General features: G+C 39.4%; 2 protein-coding genes across 4 annotated transcripts; one reads left to right on the top strand and one right to left on the bottom strand.

The window, feature by feature from the left end:
* Window positions 1-27: 27 nt before the first annotated feature.
* On the bottom strand, window positions 28-5,148 carry LOC107094376 (chromosome unknown open reading frame, human C14orf28). 2 transcript variants are annotated; one of them, XM_015389934.1, is made up of 4 exons: window positions 4,760-5,148; window positions 3,971-4,585; window positions 3,799-3,882; window positions 28-2,085 (listed from the first exon to the last, which is right to left on the bottom strand). In XM_015389934.1, the coding sequence occupies exons 1-4, from the start codon at window positions 4,843-4,845 to the stop codon at window positions 1,902-1,904; spliced, it is 969 nt and encodes a 322-aa protein (XP_015245420.1). In that variant the 5' UTR covers window positions 4,846-5,148; the 3' UTR covers window positions 28-1,901. The 2 variants fall into 2 exon arrangements, with proteins under 2 accessions (XP_015245420.1, XP_015245419.1); XM_015389933.1 differs by having other exon boundaries at window positions 3,748-3,882; window positions 4,760-5,080.
* Window positions 4,535-17,351, top strand: mthfd1 (methylenetetrahydrofolate dehydrogenase (NADP+ dependent) 1, methenyltetrahydrofolate cyclohydrolase, formyltetrahydrofolate synthetase). 2 transcript variants are annotated; one of them, XM_015389930.1, is made up of 28 exons: window positions 4,535-4,646; window positions 6,204-6,291; window positions 7,547-7,631; window positions 7,781-7,840; window positions 7,953-8,006; window positions 8,561-8,697; window positions 8,777-8,877; window positions 8,993-9,129; window positions 9,499-9,610; window positions 9,691-9,818; window positions 9,909-10,006; window positions 10,490-10,663; window positions 10,808-10,944; window positions 12,618-12,664; window positions 12,746-12,853; window positions 12,933-13,007; window positions 13,096-13,198; window positions 13,284-13,360; window positions 13,467-13,607; window positions 13,697-13,765; window positions 13,883-13,994; window positions 15,106-15,245; window positions 15,334-15,375; window positions 15,559-15,659; window positions 15,742-15,919; window positions 15,996-16,103; window positions 16,208-16,360; window positions 16,664-17,351. In XM_015389930.1, exons 1-28 carry the CDS (start codon window positions 4,550-4,552, stop codon window positions 16,751-16,753), a joined length of 2,952 nt encoding a protein of 983 aa, XP_015245416.1. In that variant the 5' UTR covers window positions 4,535-4,549; the 3' UTR covers window positions 16,754-17,351. The 2 variants fall into 2 exon arrangements, with proteins under 2 accessions (XP_015245416.1, XP_015245417.1); XM_015389931.1 differs by lacking the exon at window positions 4,535-4,646 and adding an exon at window positions 5,897-5,963.
* The last annotated feature ends 139 nt before the right edge of the window (window positions 17,352-17,490 follow it).

The raw sequence follows: 17,490 nt of genomic DNA, 5'->3' as shown, positions 1-17,490 counted from the left end.
ACTGCTTCTTTTTTTTTTTATTTTTATTTTTTTACATTCCTACTGTCTGTGTTCTCCAGTCTCAACATGTAAAAATATAAAAAATCTAGTGGACTAATGCTGGAAGTCAAAGATTACATTATGTGTAACGGAAACTGTAGCTTTTCACATTTTATCACTCTTTATTTGAAGTCATTTTACATGTATTTTAGTCAGTTTGTGTGGTGCGGTTGTACCCAGATTAAAAAATAAATGCCTGCCTTAAATAAAAGCCATGCATGTTTATTGTTTTTTTTTTATTTCCGTGCATGAATGAGGAAACAAAAAATCAGGTACATATATTCATAAAATATTCATATTTATTTTTATTAAGACAATATCTGCAGAAAAAAAAAGATTAACCACAAGCAGGTCTGAGGAGCTTTCTTGGCAGAGGCACTACGTGATAACAGTAATTTTTAGAGGACCAGAAAATCTGCATTATGCTTAACATTGGAGTTGCAAAACAGTGGAGATGTGAACTTTTCAGCTTGAATTCATTGTGTGCTTTATGTCTTAAAGCTCAAATTAACTAGATGAACCTTCTAAGGTGAGAAATAGAAAAAAAAATTGCATCTAATACCGACTGTTTCAACATTCACACTAATTAATACAGAATAAAATCAACTTAAACAGATTTAAAAAGGCAAGGTGAAATCAGAGCACCAGTTTCCTGGTGATAATCAAACAGATCATTGAAATTGTTCTGGAGCAGAAACACATAATAAAATCCAACTTAACAGCTTTTTTTTTTTTTTTTTTTTTTTAGGTATATACCGAGATTCATCAATGTTGGAAATGTAAAAACTATTTATTGACTGGTTTACAGATTGTGAGGCCGTATATCTCATGAAAAACATGTTACCCTGTAGCATTTCCTGTAGGATTAAATTAAGAAGCAAACATTTGCTGGATGAGACAAAAAAAAGGTTTAACATCAGGGTTACATTAGTGTTTATAAAATTTCTTGAAATGCCTTCTTGTGTTTCCATCTGCAGTGAATCTGATAAACCCACAATAAAGATAACCTGGCCTGGGAGGATTTTCCTTCCCTGGTTAACTGGATGTTTTTTGTTTTTTTTTAGAAAGAGGTAAAAATAACAGGTGAAATCTGATCCAGGAAGCTTATGGCTGCACTAAAAGAGCTGCAGAGATTTCTAGATAGCACTGGCAGGGTTCTGCATGATCTTTGGTGTTTTCTATGGCAGAGTTGCAGGGCAAAAGACCTTTCTACAAAACATGCAGGTGTGGAACTGAAATAAAATTACTCTAAATACCAGACAACTTTAACCTGAAAGATTCAAATGGTTTCTAAACTGCTATAGGTAAAGGATTTGATTACTCGCAAAGGTTTTCTCAAGCTTTAACAGAGGAGGATAAATGACGAAAATAAAAGAAAAAAAGCTGCACTAACAAAGATTCTTAGTTTAAGGTTTCACGTGTTTTTGCATTATTTCAGTTTTCCTGCCAACAGGAATTGTTTCTCAGTTATACTGTACAACATGCACTCCTAAATGATGGTTGAAAAACATTTATTCATCATATTTAATGAGGGGAAAAACAGTCACTTTAAAAAGGGATGAGTTCACTTTTAAGATCCCCCAGATCTCAACCCAGAACTATTATAGTCCATTTTACTCTTGGATTCCAAGCATGCTTCCATAAAATATGTAATTATGCACAACACATTTGCAGTAAGCAATCAGCTAAAACGGACATGAGTAATTCTATCAAAGGAAGCATACTCAGACCATTAAATCGTAGAACAAACAAACAAAACAGATATATAATGGCAAAAAACAGGAATAACAGTAAAAGACAAAACACAGCATGACTGGTGTGTTCTATACGATGCTGCATCATCCAACGGTGACTCAAAGCCTTCACTTATCAGATGCACGGATGTAGACCAAGGAGGACAGCAGAAGGAGCTCTGGCGGCTTATGCAGCAGGATCAGATTATCGCTTCTAAGACCGTCATAGTGCATCCAGCAGCCGTCTATCTGGAAAGCTGCCGAGTAGTGATGCTCCTCCCGATTGAAGAGTGTGGCGCCCTCTAGCAGGTATCTAAAAAGGAGAGTGACATGTCAGATCCTTCTGTCCGAACACAGGCCTGTACTGTAATGCTTGATGTATCAAATGCTTTATGTATGCAATTGTGTGATTCTTTCAAAAGAAATGCTTTTCCGTTGGCCTTCAAACAGTTTTAGTCATTTAGAAAATAATTTGCAACACAATTAACATAACAGCTTACTGTTTGTTGCTGTATATTTATTATTTGGAAAATAGTATAACAGTTGGAGCAGCCATATGTTATAATCTCCTTTACTCTGTTACCCCTCAATCAAATCAAAATCAATAACAAGTAAGTGCCTTTATCAGTTAGAGTCCAGCTTTTCATAAAACAATGTCAGGGATTAATCTATGTAGAAGTTTAAAGCAGTAATCTGCCATTTAACAATATCTCATGGTTCAATCTGTCTACACATTCATACAGAACAACATACCTGGAACATACCATAACCTGGAATAAATGCTGTTACTTTTTTATTCCTGCTTTATAGTCCTTTTTTATATGGTTATACCCAGTTTGAGTTAAGAGTAGTAAATAACTTGCTCCCAGGTAAAGAACCGGTAGGGAAGTTCTGAGGCGCAGCTGCCTTTAAGGGGACCAAACTTAAACATTTAATTACAGCTCTGACAAAAGGAGAATTTATAATAGAAGCTGACAAGATGCCTGTAGTTGGTATGGAGGAGGTGCAGAGAGATGATGAAAGATTAAAGAACAAAATATCAGTCCACAGAGCTTCAAATCTAGTTTGAAACATCTGCAGCTTCAATGGCAGAAAATGGTCATTTTCAAAGGTCATACAAGTGTGATATTCTAATTATCATATGTGCAATATTTATAATACACGCATAACATTATTCTAGTTCGCAACTACGCACTTCTTAGTGTGCTCCATTCAGAGGCGTAGCCAGAAATTTTTAATAGGGGTGGCCATTCAAGAACCAATGTAAACTGAGGGGTGGCCAAAAGCGGATCGGTGCCAGAACTTCAGGGTCCATCTACACTGTTCCAACAGGACCGAGCACACCATCCATATTTTCTAAATAAAGACAAACTATACTTTCCTACAGCCTTTTGATTACAAATAGATGCATATATTTAAACATCCGTGCTGTCTAAACAAAAGGTTTAGTGGACAAAATGTTTGGGGCAAACATCTTTTCCATTGTCATTACTTACCCACCTTTATCAAAAATTGTTCTGCAAAACATTAATATGACATGTACTAATCTTTACATTAAATGGATTTTTAAGTTATTATTAAAGTATTTATCTATGATTTCACTGAAAACTCCTTGATGACTTGCAGAGACATAATTTTCTCTTTCCCCCATATAACACAAAATTAGGCTCTTAAAAGAGCATGAATTCAGTATATATAAACTTTAATGTTAGTATTTTGATGTGCATAATTAACCACAGCGTTTTAGTTGTCAAATTACTATCAATATATGAAAAATTAAAATGTTTAATAAGTTTAAACATTCCTCTTGACGGTATCACTGCTGCCACCTTCTGTATTAGAGGGCGAAAAAATGGTAGGGGTGGCCAATGAGTGACTAAGAGCGGCCATGGCCACCTCTGGACCCCCATCTAGCTTTGCCACTGGCTCCATTACATATTAAATACTAAAATTTATTAAATACACTGGGTCATACCTCTGCTGGCAAAGGGCCAGATGGTAAGGTACGTATGACAGATCCTCTGACCTCCACTGTTGCATGTTGAGGATCACAAAGGGAGGAGGTCCATGGCAGAAAACCCTTTGAGAAAACTCCCTCAGTCCATCACAGCTGTACAGAAACATTCAAGCCGTCAGTGAGGATAACGTTGCAGGACTGAATCTTAGAAGAGAAAAAGTGTCTTACCATAGTGTCTTACCCTAGCTCTGAGCAGAGTAGGAGTTTGGGGCAGAAGAATTCATCCACTGCAGACTGGATGGGGTCTTTGTGAGGAAGCTCGTGAGGAGGGCTGATGTTGATGGTGGTTTTCTTGACCTTCTGAAAGCGACCCTCACAGTCTCTGTTGGTGCAAAGGCTCTCCTGAGTGGTAGACATGAGGTTCTCCAGGTTCTCGGTGAAGTTCTCATGCTCATTCCCAAACAGGTCGATCTCTAGGGCTGCCTGGTGGATCTCTGAGCGGTACTGTCTCTTAGACATCCTGTTCCAGATCCACAGCATCTTCACTGTGGTGTAGTCACAGGAGTCCATCAGGTAGAGGAAATGATCCACAAACTGCTTCCCGAGGAAGACTGCCAGCTCCCTGTGGAAGCCCTGGTTGTCTCGCAGGATCACATACAGGATCATGAGGAAGCCATCAATGGTGCATGTGTTTTTCAGTTGGACCTCCACATACAGAGGGATGCAGGATATGGCCTTCCGCCCTGCCTTAATGGCGAAGACGCCCCCCCAAGGAAGCACGGGCCTCCAGAAGGAGCGATCCTCCTCGTCATTGTTGTTTATGGAGGCACGAATCTCCTCAAAAAGTGTTTTAGACCTAAAGAATATAACAAAAATTCATAGCAGTTTAGCTATCTTCGGTTTAAGGCGCAGAGATGGTGAGTGGTTGGATCTGTGTGACGTAAACAGAGTACGTGCAATCTAAAGAATATCCTCCAGGGAACAGCAGGAACCTGCTAATTTAAATGTTTTCCGTCATTTTTTAACTTACCTCTCGGTTTGGAAAGTTTTCTCCGCGTAGGAAAATCTCGTGAGCTCTTCGATCTCGTTTAAAACGCCGCTGAATCTACTCTCCATAGCTCTCCGTAATTCGTCATGTCTCCCGTCACGCCTGAAGCTCGGTAAAAAAAAAAGCGTCGAGTTATAATTTCTCGCAATTTCTGGTGTAATTTCACATGTGATTTCTATTAATGAACCCAAAACAAAGCACCGCCGACGTCATTTGACCTACATAAACACTGCTTTGCCTTTTTGACGACTTATTACATTGAATTAGCACACTGCTGCCCCTGTTGGTCATCTGCGACATTACGTCCAAAACTACCCCCACCCACACCTTCCATAAAGCGCCGCTATTGGTGGAGAGGTCTGTTTGGCGTTTTCACTCAGGTATTTTATTGGCTTGCAGGAATTACGTCAGTCACGCCCTTCACATGTTCCTTCCTTCAATAGCATAGCATGTAGGCTATCACAGTACGCTAGAATCGCCGCCATATTTAGAGTGTCCCATTGAAAAACTAAACAAAACAAAAAAAACAATAAAGCAATAAAATATCTAATAAAATATATTTTTGTTGTTGTTCTTATTACGTATGTTTCTGTAAAGAGATCTAATGATAATTAAACTGATATCATTATCGTTTGTAGTATCTGCTTTTTTATATATTTACAGCATTTTTTATTATTATGTTTGAGAAATTCATGCTTAGGAACAGAAGTTGAGTAAAAGCAAGGAAAGTTGTATAAAACTTAGATAGTATCTCATTATAATGAGATAGTATACCATTATTTTGAGATGGTCACTTTGTCATTATTTTGAGCTGGTATCGCATTATAATAGGATAGTATCTCATTATTTTAAGATAGTATCTCATATTGAGATAGTATCCCATTAACAGGCTTCCATAAATACAACAGAGTTAATTGGTGTCTAAAAAAAATTATATATATATATATATATATATATATATATAAATTCAGTGAGGTTTGTATTTTTCTACAATATCCTAATATAACATTTTCTCAAGTGGTCGTTACTGCCGTTGTTAATGTTGTTTACAATTATTAATAAAGAAGCCTGTCGTTTTTGCATCATAAGGAAAACTTTCCAATCGATTCGCTTGACACACTTGACACTCACAATATGGCGGACGCAAACTATTTATTTGGAGCAACCAAGCTCGCGCGGCTTTCAGGTGAGTAAGGCTATTGGTCAGAACACAAATCTAATGATTTAAAGTGCCAATTTGATTGGCCTACACCGAATGTAACGCCTCTCCTCGTGTTTTCAGTGAACTACGATATGTCTTAGGCGGTATTCCGGAAAGTTCTACGCCTATTTTTCAGCGTTACTCTTGTGTTTGCGTAACAATCCGGCGCAAGTACAAGCCAGCTACTAAACTAGACTAGTCCCACCACGCTGCTCTTCTTGTCAGATAGCGAACCTTCCCTGGTCACCATCACGTCGGACACAGACAGACCGAACATGTCAGCTCAAATCATAAGCGGAAAAGAAGTTTCAGCGTAAGTATGATAATTTAAAGTAGAGTGTTTAGAAATTTAGTGTGATCAAGAGCTACACAACTTTTTTTGGCTAATTACGCTGCTAACTTGTTGAGTTATAGTAACACTGTACCATATGATTCTCTGATCAGTTCGATTCATTATCCAAGCTTTTTATTGTTCACTTTTAACTAGGCTTGTCCTGGATATAGAGACTCTATGATGCATTATTTTTTCCTTTTATGCATTGTTTTGTTTTTTGTGCATTTGTTTAAAGTGCAATTTATTGTGCATTTTGCAGCATTATGCAAGATGTGTGGTTGTGGTGTGATTTGAGCTTTGTCCCTTTGGTCCACAGACCGACCCCGAGTGCACCAAATGACAGAAGATCACGCATGAGTCACATTTGGACATTTTCTTTAGGGATATTAAATTAATGAGATTAATCTCTATTTTCATTTCTCACATGCAAAGGGATGTGTATTTTCTTATGCAGCAGTGTGGAAGAAATTTAGCTGCATGTGCCTGTCACAAGACCTGGAAAGTTGCAGCCTATTAACCTCCCCACACAACATTCATTAGTTGCTTGATTCAGTAACAAACAGCTATTCTTCTGCTCTCCGTTCCATAAAGAGTTGTTTACTTTGAAGTTTGATAGGATTTGTTATATAATCTGGCTGCATGTTGAATGCATCTTGTGTGCAATATATTATGACTGCTTTTAGTTGTCGATATATTTGGAAATATTACACAAAAAAAGTAAAAAAGAGAGAGACACAATACCTGATTTGATTTATTTCCTGCCCCAAAACAACATACTTTGATTTAAGTTCTACATGCAATGGATGATGGCTTTAATTTTGTAATATATGCACACTTAGATCAAACATTCAATGGTTGATCAGCATACAGTGGCTCTTAGAATAGATCGTGATGACCAGAAGATAAAGTCCAGTTCACTTTTTTCCAATCAACATATCAAACCCTCTGGTTGTAATTTACCCTCTCATTCAACACTACAAGGTGCAGGAATGTGTCCCTGTATTCAGACTATAAAACAAATAAAGATAAAGAAAAGACAGGAACTTAGATAAGACAATGCTTCTATAGTCTTTGTGTTGTGCAACCATGATTGGTAATTGCAGAGTGGAAAATCATTACCCCTTCAGACGCAGAATAGCTAAAATGCATCTATCTGCTTGGGAAATCTGTAACAACTCAGAGAAATAAAATATGTTAAGAGATGAAACACCCTTTTATTGTCTTGTTTTCTCAGGCAAGTGAGGGCGCAATTGAAGAAAGATGTGGAGCAAATGAAACTCAAGGATCCCAACTTCCGGCCGGGTCTGGTAGTTTTACAGGTAAATAGAAAGCAATTTTATATCCCACTATATCCCTGTTAACATTGTGACCCAACAAACAGACTCCGTATAGAAGAATAAATATGAATAAACACTGTGCCCATGTGTTAGCTAGTACAACATGAGTTGATGCTGTGATGCTCTGGCAGGTTGGAGATCGTGAAGATTCAAATCTGTACATCAGCATGAAGCTGAAGGCAGCAGCAGAGGTGAGTTCAGAGAAGTAATAATTATTGGTGCTACAGATTTGCATCAGTCAGCTGTCATACACTTTTAATATGACATGTCTAAAACTGTTTAAAATTAGTTTTTTATTTGCAGATTGGGATAAATGCGACACATATGAGACTTCCTAAGACTGCGACTGAAGAAGAGGTAGGATGGGGTTTTGAGTTCAAACCTTGCTCCCACAGACTGCCAGTCTGGGTTCGTTAGAAGACCCTTAATCCCACACTGCTCCGCGGGCGCCGCACAATGGCAGCCCACTGCTCCCCAAGGAGATGGGTCAAATGCAGAGTTCATTTTGTTGCTCTGTACTTGTGACTGTGCAATGACAATAAAAGCTGAAAAAAAGCTATTTGAGCTATTATTAATAAAAAAAAAAATATAATTTTATTGTCCTACATACAAAATATCTACTGTTTATATTAAGAATTTTCAAAAATGACAAAAAAACGTATAACCTCTATTAGAACCATTATGTTCAAATGACAAATTGAGTTTCTATTACTCACTGTAGTAGAAGTGGGATAATAGAGATTGTTAATTATATTGTTTTTTATTTTTTTAAATGTTTTTTATTAGACTTCATATCCTAAGTGAAAAAATAAAATTTTCCACCTCTGAATCTGTAGATTAATTTTAATGTTGTACATATGGTGCAACCTGTTGCTTGTTACAATAGGACTGAAATGAGCTTCTGCTTGCAGGTTCTTCACAGCATCAGAGAAGTGAACGAGAACTCATCAGTCCACGGTCTCATAGTGCAGCTGCCTCTAGATTCAATCCACAAGATCAACACAGAAAAGGTCACTAATGCCGTGGCACCGGAGAAGGACGTAGATGGGTAAGAACATTCTATATTATAAGAATGCTAAATGGGATTTATGTAAACCCTTAACATGTTTTTATTGGTCTTTTCACAGATTGACCAGCATAAATGCAGGGAAGCTATCTCGTGGAGATCTGGGTGACTGCTTCATCCCTTGCACCCCAAATGGCTGCATGGAGCTGATCAGACAGACAGGTTAATGAAGCCATGAAGAAATCTAGTATTAAAAGATATTTTCACTGTTTAGTTATACAGACTGCATTCAGAGAAGTGGATGTTGCCTAAATGTGATGATTTTGGGTCTCTGCAGGTGTATCTGTGGCAGGGAAAACGGCTGTGGTGATTGGTCGCAGTAAGATTGTTGGTGCACCGATGCATGATCTGCTGCTGTGGAATCATGCTACAGTAACCGTCTGCCACTCTAAGACTGCAGATCTAGCTGCAGAGGTACATTTTCACATTCTAGCATGTTTATTATTGCCTTTCACAATGTCACCTTCGACTTTAGGCATGCCAGTATTTATTGTTTAAGCTGAGCCTTTAGGTCAGCTCATCTCTACATCACATCTCTGTACTTAAAAGAGATCTCAATACTTTACTAATAAATGCATATTGCACATTCTAACTTTTTGTTATTTGATGGACTTGTTGACATCACTTTATATTTACAGAAATCTTCTTCCAACTTTTCAGCAGCAACTTTTTATAGAAAACAGAAATAAACCTCTTTTCCTTAGAGAGCTCACTGCTGACCTCTTGTGGTGATTTATTTAATTTTTTTTAACTTGTAACCTGTCTGTTTGTGTTCCTATCCAGGTGGGTAAAGCAGACATCCTGGTTGTTGGTATTGGAAAAGCAGAGATGGTGAAAGGAGAGTGGATCAAAAAGGGAGCGGTGGTTATCGACTGCGGGATCAATCACATTCCAGGTAGATGTTATAAGGTACAAAATGGTTCTGATATTAAGTGACAACTACGATTTCTGGGTCAAATGATTTCTGTTTTTTAGATGAGACAAAACCTAATGGGAAGCGGGTAGTGGGGGATGTACATTATGCCTCAGCCAAGGAGCGTGCAGGTTTCATCACCCCTGTGCCAGGAGGAGTGGGACCAATGACTGTGGCAATGCTGATGGGGGTAAAATCATAGGCTTTTATACAATTCAGAAATATTTTCCTACTTTTCTTTGTATTAAAAGTGCGTGTCTGTGTTCTTTGATGTGGTTAGAATACAGTGTTGAGTGCAAAGCGCTTCCTTGAGAGCCATCAGCCTGGGAAGTGGGGCATTTCTTACACCAAACTCAACCTTCAGAAGCCCGTTCCAAGGTTTGTGTCTCTCTCAGTGTAGCTTTTTCACCTTCTACAGAAGTATTTATTAAGTATTAAGCACAAATTATTAATTTCTTCTAAAGCTGGAAGAAAATAAATCCACCAAATTTTTTAGATAAAGTGTACGTTTTTGTATTCAGCCCCTTTTTATTTGAAATCTGGAGCAAACAAATACCATCAGAAGTGGGTAAGTTGAGTCCACCTGTGTTTGATAGTCTCAGTAAACACACATGTTGAAGAACTTTCACATAGAGCTTCATACGGCAGTCACAAATATAAGAAAGAGGGGCTCTGCATGTAAGATTTAGCCTACATGCAAAGGTGGAGAACTGTGTGTTACCCTGAACTTTGACTCCCAACTCTGCTACAGATTTTTGACTTGAATTAAATGAACATAGAGGTTTATTTAGAAAGAATTGAACCTCAAGTATCTCTCCTCTGCTGAGGTGAAAGATTTGTGTGTCCTTGTGCCTTCAACAGTGACATAGAGATATCTCGCTCCTGCATCCCAAAGCCGATTGATCGTCTGGCCAAAGAGGTTGGCCTGCTCTCTGATGAAGTGGAATTTTATGGGAAAACTAAGGCCAAGGTCCAGCTGAGTATTATCAAACGACTTCAGTCTCAGCCGGATGGCAAATATGTGGTGGTCACAGGGTATGTGTTCACTCTAGACTGAAAAGCAAACATGTTTACCCTACTTTCACATTAATTCTCTAACGTAGAGTGGTCTTTCCTATTCAAGTTGTACCACTTTAACATGCAACATTTGTCTGACATGTTGTGTTCCTATAACTCCAGTATTACTCCCACTCCATTGGGCGAAGGTAAGAGCACAACAACGATCGGCCTGGTCCAGGCCCTGGGGGCCCACATGAAGCTAAATGTGTTTGCCTGCGTCCGACAGCCTTCTCAGGGCCCCACCTTCGGCATTAAAGGTGAGAAATGGAAGAACATTAAGCACCAGTGGTGACAAAGCTTAAAAGGCCTTAAAATAAATAGATGCTTGTTTTTATTCTGGCTAATATTTGTCTGAAAATAGATGCAGATCAAGGATTTTTAACTCATTTATGTTTATACTTTGCACATTTATCAAAACTTTTTGTTATTAATCTTTGACTTGTTTGGACTTACAGTGGAATCCGCCTATAGTGATCTTATTGGTCCAGAGCCAATTTGAACTCTATAAGTGGTTGATTACTATATCCGAATGTACCGTTATTTCACTTATTTTTTTATGCAGAATATCATCTAAATGCAATTTGTGTGGTTTTTCAATGAGAAAATTTAAATGAATCTGATAGCTTCCGCATTTACTGAATTTTATTAAAGTACCATGCGAGTTTAATGACAGTATACTGCGCTGTGCAGTCTGGAGACGTCGGTGCATTTTTTATTTTATTTTTTTTAACAAGTCTTAAGTTTGAAACAAACAGTTTCATAGAACAACAACATAGAAGATAACTGCATAGGCTGCAGAAATATAAAGCTAGCCTCCCTCTGTTTTGTGTTGCGGATCTGCTGCGCCGCATTAAGAAATCACTTCACATATTTATCCATGGTTCCTTGGATCAGAGTGTTGTCCAACACCGAGTTCACTTCTTTTTCAAAATGATGTTAAAGGTCAAAGTTTTAGAAACCAAAATGCAGGAGACCAGTCTTTAAAATGGAAACTGCATTCCTCATCTCAGCTCTGGAAGGGACAACAGTCCTCCCCCTCCTCGCTGCGCGCAGCACTGGTACCTGCACCAAAGCACTCTTGTACCTCCGTGATGATGTCCGCATCACAGGCTCTGACACCGGAGTGATGTCATCACTTTTGATCCACTTATTAATTATCTTTGCACATGTTTACATTCATAAAATGGCCAAAAATTAACACTATAAGCAGATTTCTTGATTACTATAAACTAATTATTTAAGCAGCATTTGTATGGAAATTATTTTGTCCCAAGTCTTTTGAACACTATAAGCGGTTGATTACTATATCTGTGACCGCTATAAGCCTATTCCACTGTATAAACATAATGGGGGGCCCAGGGGCCACTCTTTAAAACTGCAAACACAACAGAACAAAGGCCTTAAGTTAGACAGGACATTTCTTATTTTAAATAACAGTGATCGGACGCCATCCATGTGTGTACTAATAATGATAAATAATAATATTTGAACTTTATTGGTCTCACATTGGAGAAATTTACCCCTGAATTTTAGCCATCCCCTTAGGGAGCAGTGGGCTGCCATTGTGCGGTTCCCGGGAGCAATCGGGGGTTCAGGGTCTTGCTCAGGAACCCAGAGTGCGGGCTGTTGGGATTGAACTGGGTACAACCTTCTCAGATCACAAGGCCACTGCTCAAACCCACTAGGCAAATACTCCCCAAACTTGATGTCTCAGACAAAGACTTTTCTATCCTTCAATCACAAAAGTAGAGAGGGCTAGTTTGGTTTGATGAGAACTGACTCCTGTGATTAGATGAGACACTGGTCGAGACTTTTAGCTACAAAAAGTCCCAATTCAAACAAACAAACCACAGATCCCACAGAAAGAAAGAACAGATCAGGCTTTAGACAGTATAAGTGGGTCTGCTGTAATGCTCTTTCTTGTCAACAGGTGGTGCTGCAGGAGGTGGATATTCTCAAGTCATTCCAATGGAGGAGGTACTTTATACCTTTTTAACGCTGTACTAGTTTTGGGTGAAAGAGTAAAAGTGTTTGACAAATATCTTAATAAATCCATAGTTTAACCTCCACCTGACCGGCGACATCCATGCCATCACAGCTGCTAACAACTTGGTGGCTGCTGCCATCGACGCTCGCATGTTTCATGAGGCAACGCAGTCTGACAAGGTGGACTCTCACTCAGGAGGTTAAATTACAAATTTATATACGGTAGATTAAAAGATCTTAACTCTTTGTCTTTTCTTAGGCTTTGTACAATCGACTGGTTCCGCTTAGTAAAGGGCAGAGAAAGTTCTCCCCGATCCAGATCAATAGACTGAAAGTAAGATATTGTATTCTAAATATTTTAGTCTTTATAGATTTTTTTTGTTGAAGGGATTGTGACACATAGATTGTCATTGTTTGTGTAGAAATTGGGTATAGATAAGACTGATCCTTCAACACTCACTGATGAGGAGATCACCCGCTTTGCACGCCTGGATATTGACCCCAGCTCTGTAACCTGGCAAAGAGGTGACAATCGTCTCCATCCTTTCATCATGTAGCTTTATACCAGGCGCCATGTTTTAACGTCTTCTGATTATTAATTTGACTGCAGTGTTGGACACAAACGATCGATTCTTGAGGAAAATCACCATCGGCCAGTCACCAACTGAAAAGGGTTACACCAGGGAGGTGGGTTATTTAGTAACGCTCAGATATTAAATAGAATACTTGAAAATGGGCCGCCATATCCAAAGGAAGGATCAAAGTGAGATCATGTTAACAATTTGTGGTGCAGGCTCAGTTTGACATCACCGTTGCGAGTGAGATCATGGCCGTCCTTGCCCTCACTAGCAGCCTGGAGGACATGCGGCAGCGCCTGGCCAAGATGGTGGTAGCCACCAGCCGCAGCGGGGATCCAATCACAACCGAGGATCTGGTTAGTGCTTCTTCACCACTCTTGGGGGGGCAGTGTGTGTCAGATCTGCTCAAAGAAAATGCTGAAAAATGGGCTGTTTTATTGTGCAGGGAGTCAGTGGAGCTCTAACTGTGCTGATGAGAGACGCTATTAAGCCAAACCTGATGCAGACTTTGGAGGTGGGGAAAAATAAGGCCTTTTGTCATGATTTCGTTTAGTTTTGTAGCTTGAATGTTCATTTACAGTTGCTGCTTTCTGTGTGCTTAAATTTAAATGTGAATTCACCGGATCCACAGGGTACACCTGTTTTTGTCCATGCTGGTCCTTTTGCCAACATCGCTCATGGAAACTCATCCATCCTGGCTGATAAAATCGCTCTGAAGCTGGTTGGACCTGATGGCTTTGTGGGTAAGATGATCTCACCATAGATGCACTGTATCCTGGCAGCGAGAAGATCTGGGGTTAGAATCCCAGCCTGTTTGAGTTTGAATGCTTTCCTCATGCATGCAGGGCTTCAGTCTGTGTTCTCTGACTTCCTGCTACACTCCAAAGATGTGACGGTTAGATCCATTGCTCACTCCACATTCTAGATGCACATAGTTGTTTTCCTTGTGTATCTCTTTGTTGCCCTGTGATGGATTGGCCTCTGATCCAGGATGTCCAAGCATTGATGGACAGTCAGAGAAACAGGACTACACTGAAAAATAGGCCGGGCTCAAACATCTACTGTATAAACAAAGGTGTTGCTGGCAGCAGCATAGCTGATATTTCTCTCCAGGATGGTGTCACAGCCAACAGGAACAGACCAGATGAAGCTACTATGAGACAAAGCAGAGAGAGCATACAGTTATAGATTGAACTAACAAATTCTGCAGAAGCTGAGTAAAAAAGGGTCCCTATGTCCTCCAACAGTCTAAGCCTATATCAGCATAACTATAGAGATAGCTTTGGATAACCTGAGCCACTCCAACTATAAGCTTTATCAAAATGGAATATTTTGAGCCTACCCTTAAGGCCAATTTATACTTCTGATGCATAGCCTCTGCTATGGCGTCAAATTTGTCTCTGTGTGCGACCACGGACCCCGCGTAGAGGTTCTGCAACCATCGTCGCACACCTTAAAAAAAATCCTGACTACATGTCGGACGATCGCAGACCTCAAGAGGAAGTGAGCAGACATAAAGCAGCTGTGACTGGTCCTTGGTATGTGTTTCCGGCTGTCTGTGTGGTCGTCCTTCTCGATTTGGTGCCGGGGTGCGCCATTTTAAAAAACCGAGGGAAAAATACAATGGCCAACCTAAGCGTCCTCCTTTGTGTTTTTGCCAACTCCATTAACGGTACCTGTTCCTCTTCGATGTCTAGCAACTCTAGGTCCTTTTTAAGTTTTATATTCAGGCAAAAAAGAACGGTTAGAAAAGAAAGGTTAGCAGAAGGCCAGATATTTCAGACTATTACTTTGCATTATAGCACCACACCAATTCTGCTCCTGACCCTTTGTCTCACACCCTCCATCTAACAGTGACGGAGGCAGGCTTTGGTGCAGATATTGGCATGGAGAAGTTCTTTAATATTAAGTGCCGCTACTCGGGCCTGAGGCCCCATGTGGTAGTCTTGGTGGCCACAGTCCGAGCCTTAAAGATGCACGGCGGAGGACCCACGGTAAGTTTCTTCTCTCTAATGTAGTATTCCATCCTTTAAAATGCAAAATACTTCATAATAAAAACAAACACTGAACTGTTTCATTCAGGTTACTGCTGGGATGCCACTGCCAAAGGAATATGTGGAGGAGGTAAGGAAGAGAAGCAGGAAATGCAAAACACAAGTGATCAGTTTTTCATTTTTCTACTAATAATATTAGAAATAATATTTCTAATATTAAGCCATTTACTGTTCCCGAGACATGCTTGGTCACAAATGAAACGAATAATTGGACCAAAGTGTTTCATCCATAAAACATGTTTTATGTCTCCAGAACCTTGAGCTTCTGAGGAATGGCTGCGGCAATATGAGGAAACAAATAGAAAATGCTAAACACTTTGGAGTGCCAGTAGTGGTGGCTGTCAATGGTTTTATGTGAGTATAACATTTTATTGTTACTGCCAATGAAAATGTTCCATGCATTGAACTGGATTTATGTGGATCTGTTTCTCTGCAGGACGGACACCGAGGCTGAGCTTGACCTGGTCTGCAGCATGGCCAAAGCTGCTGGAGCCTTCGATGCTGTGCACTGCTCCCACTGGGCCGAGGGTGGCGCTGGTGCTGTGGCCCTCGGTCAGGCTGTCCAGAGGGCCAGTGAGGCCCCCAGCAACTTCAAGTTCCTTTATGATTTGGATGTATGACTCCAGCCCAGCTTTATACTGCAGTACTATTCTCGTGCTTTCTTTGTTTTTTAATCTTTTTGATTTTTAGCTCCCTATTAGTGACAAGATTCGAATAATTGCTCAGAAGATCTACGGCGCAGATGATATTGAACTTCTCCCTGAGGCCCAACGCAAGGTGGAGCTCTACACCAAACAGGTCAGCCTGCCTTAGGGAGGAGTGTTTCTTGTCATGAATGATTGTCACCAAAGATCCTCATCAATGAGGATTCCATTATGACAACATATTGTTTTTCACTTTAGGGTTTTGGAAATCTTCCCATCTGCATGGCAAAGACACACTTGTCCCTTTCTCATGACGCTGAAAAGAAGGGTGTGCCGACCGGTTTTGTCGTTCCAATTAGAGACATCCGAGCAAGTGTCGGCGCTGGCTTTCTCTTCCCATTGGTCGGCACGGTGAGCTCACACCGACACCCGCCAATAGATTTCTTTCCTTCTTTGTTTTTTTGTAGATCTGTTTGTTTTCTTTGGACCGCCCCCCCAAAAAAGTAGAATAAAACCTACTATGATAATAGGTTTCCAATACAGATCTAATATTAATGTTTGATAGAAAGAAATGCTCTCTAAGGCTGCATAAGTATAGGAACAAATTAACTTTCTGGACTTTTCTCTGCTGTGGTTTGAAATGAAATAATGATTTTTTTTTTTTTTTTTTCTAGAAATGTAATTTTTTTTGTCTCTTTTACTCCCTGCCTTCAGATGCCTACCATCCCCGGTCTGCCAACCCGGCCTTGCTTCTACGATATCGACCTGGACCCTGAGACCGAACAGATCAACGGGCTTTTCTAAAGGAAAACGCCTCACAGCATGCATTCCTCCAAAACGGGGAAAGCAAGACGGATGAGTTTAGAAACACCAGCCATGCCCACAGGACCTTAACAAACACTGGACGAGTTATAACTGGAAGCCCTGGTTGCTTTTGAAAAGCTCCTACCATGAATACATAATTTATGATTAATTATAGAGCAGATTTTATGCTGTTCTTAACCTTTCATGGAATCTCTTGGAAGAACAATGTGTTTTTGATCCCATTTTGTATAAGATTTCTGACTAATAAAACACATTTCCTATCTCAGAACTCCTAAATCAGTAAACACAACCGTTCAAGCCTTACATCAACTATCTGTTTGTATTTGTGAACACTACACTAAAGGTTTGCTCCCCAGTTTATTTCCTTAAATAAACTAATAACTTTTTTTATGTATTTACTAACTATGATGTCTTAATTGTATAAGTAATCCTGCCTTAAAAGGTTTTCACTTCATTTTGTAGATTTTTGTTAATCTAAATAAATAGATTTTCTAAGTATATTAATTTAGTGTTTCTAAGCACAATTAGAATTTTTTTTAAATCCATTTTTTTCCTGATCTTCCCCAAAAATTGAAAATAAAATGACATATTTAAAATCTGCATCTGAGTGTTTCTTCTTTTAATACCCAAACCAGGAATGTCAAGGTATGACTAATTTGTTGGCTCAGATTTCCAAAATATTTGTATAGAATAATCTCCCATAGTTCTTAACAATA

Source organism: Cyprinodon variegatus, unplaced genomic scaffold (genome assembly GCF_000732505.1).
Source record: "Cyprinodon variegatus isolate N-32 unplaced genomic scaffold, C_variegatus-1.0 Scaffold480, whole genome shotgun sequence".
Lineage (NCBI taxonomy): Eukaryota > Metazoa > Chordata > Actinopteri > Cyprinodontiformes > Cyprinodontidae > Cyprinodon > Cyprinodon variegatus.
Note: the sequence above shows the minus strand (reverse complement) of the source record. Positions and strands in the feature narration are given on the sequence as shown.

Coding starts and splice junctions, on each gene's coding strand:
- LOC107094376 (XM_015389933.1), bottom strand. CDS start 4,845: ATGGAGAGTAGATTCAGCGGCGTTTTAAACGAGATCGAAGAGCTCACG. Junction 4,586..4,759: donor AAAACTTTCCAAACCGAGAG/GTAAGTTAAAAA, acceptor TATATTCTTTAG/GTCTAAAACACTTTTTGAGG. Junction 3,883..3,970: donor CTACTCTGCTCAGAGCTAGG/GTAAGACACTAT, acceptor GTTTCTGTACAG/CTGTGATGGACTGAGGGAGT.
- mthfd1 (XM_015389930.1), top strand. CDS start 4,550: ATGGAGGCACGAATCTCCTCAAAAAGTGTTTTAGACCTAAAGAATATA. Junction 8,698..8,776: donor CCGGAGAAGGACGTAGATGG/GTAAGAACATTC, acceptor GTCTTTTCACAG/ATTGACCAGCATAAATGCAG. Junction 15,920..15,995: donor AGTTCCTTTATGATTTGGAT/GTATGACTCCAG, acceptor TTTGATTTTTAG/CTCCCTATTAGTGACAAGAT.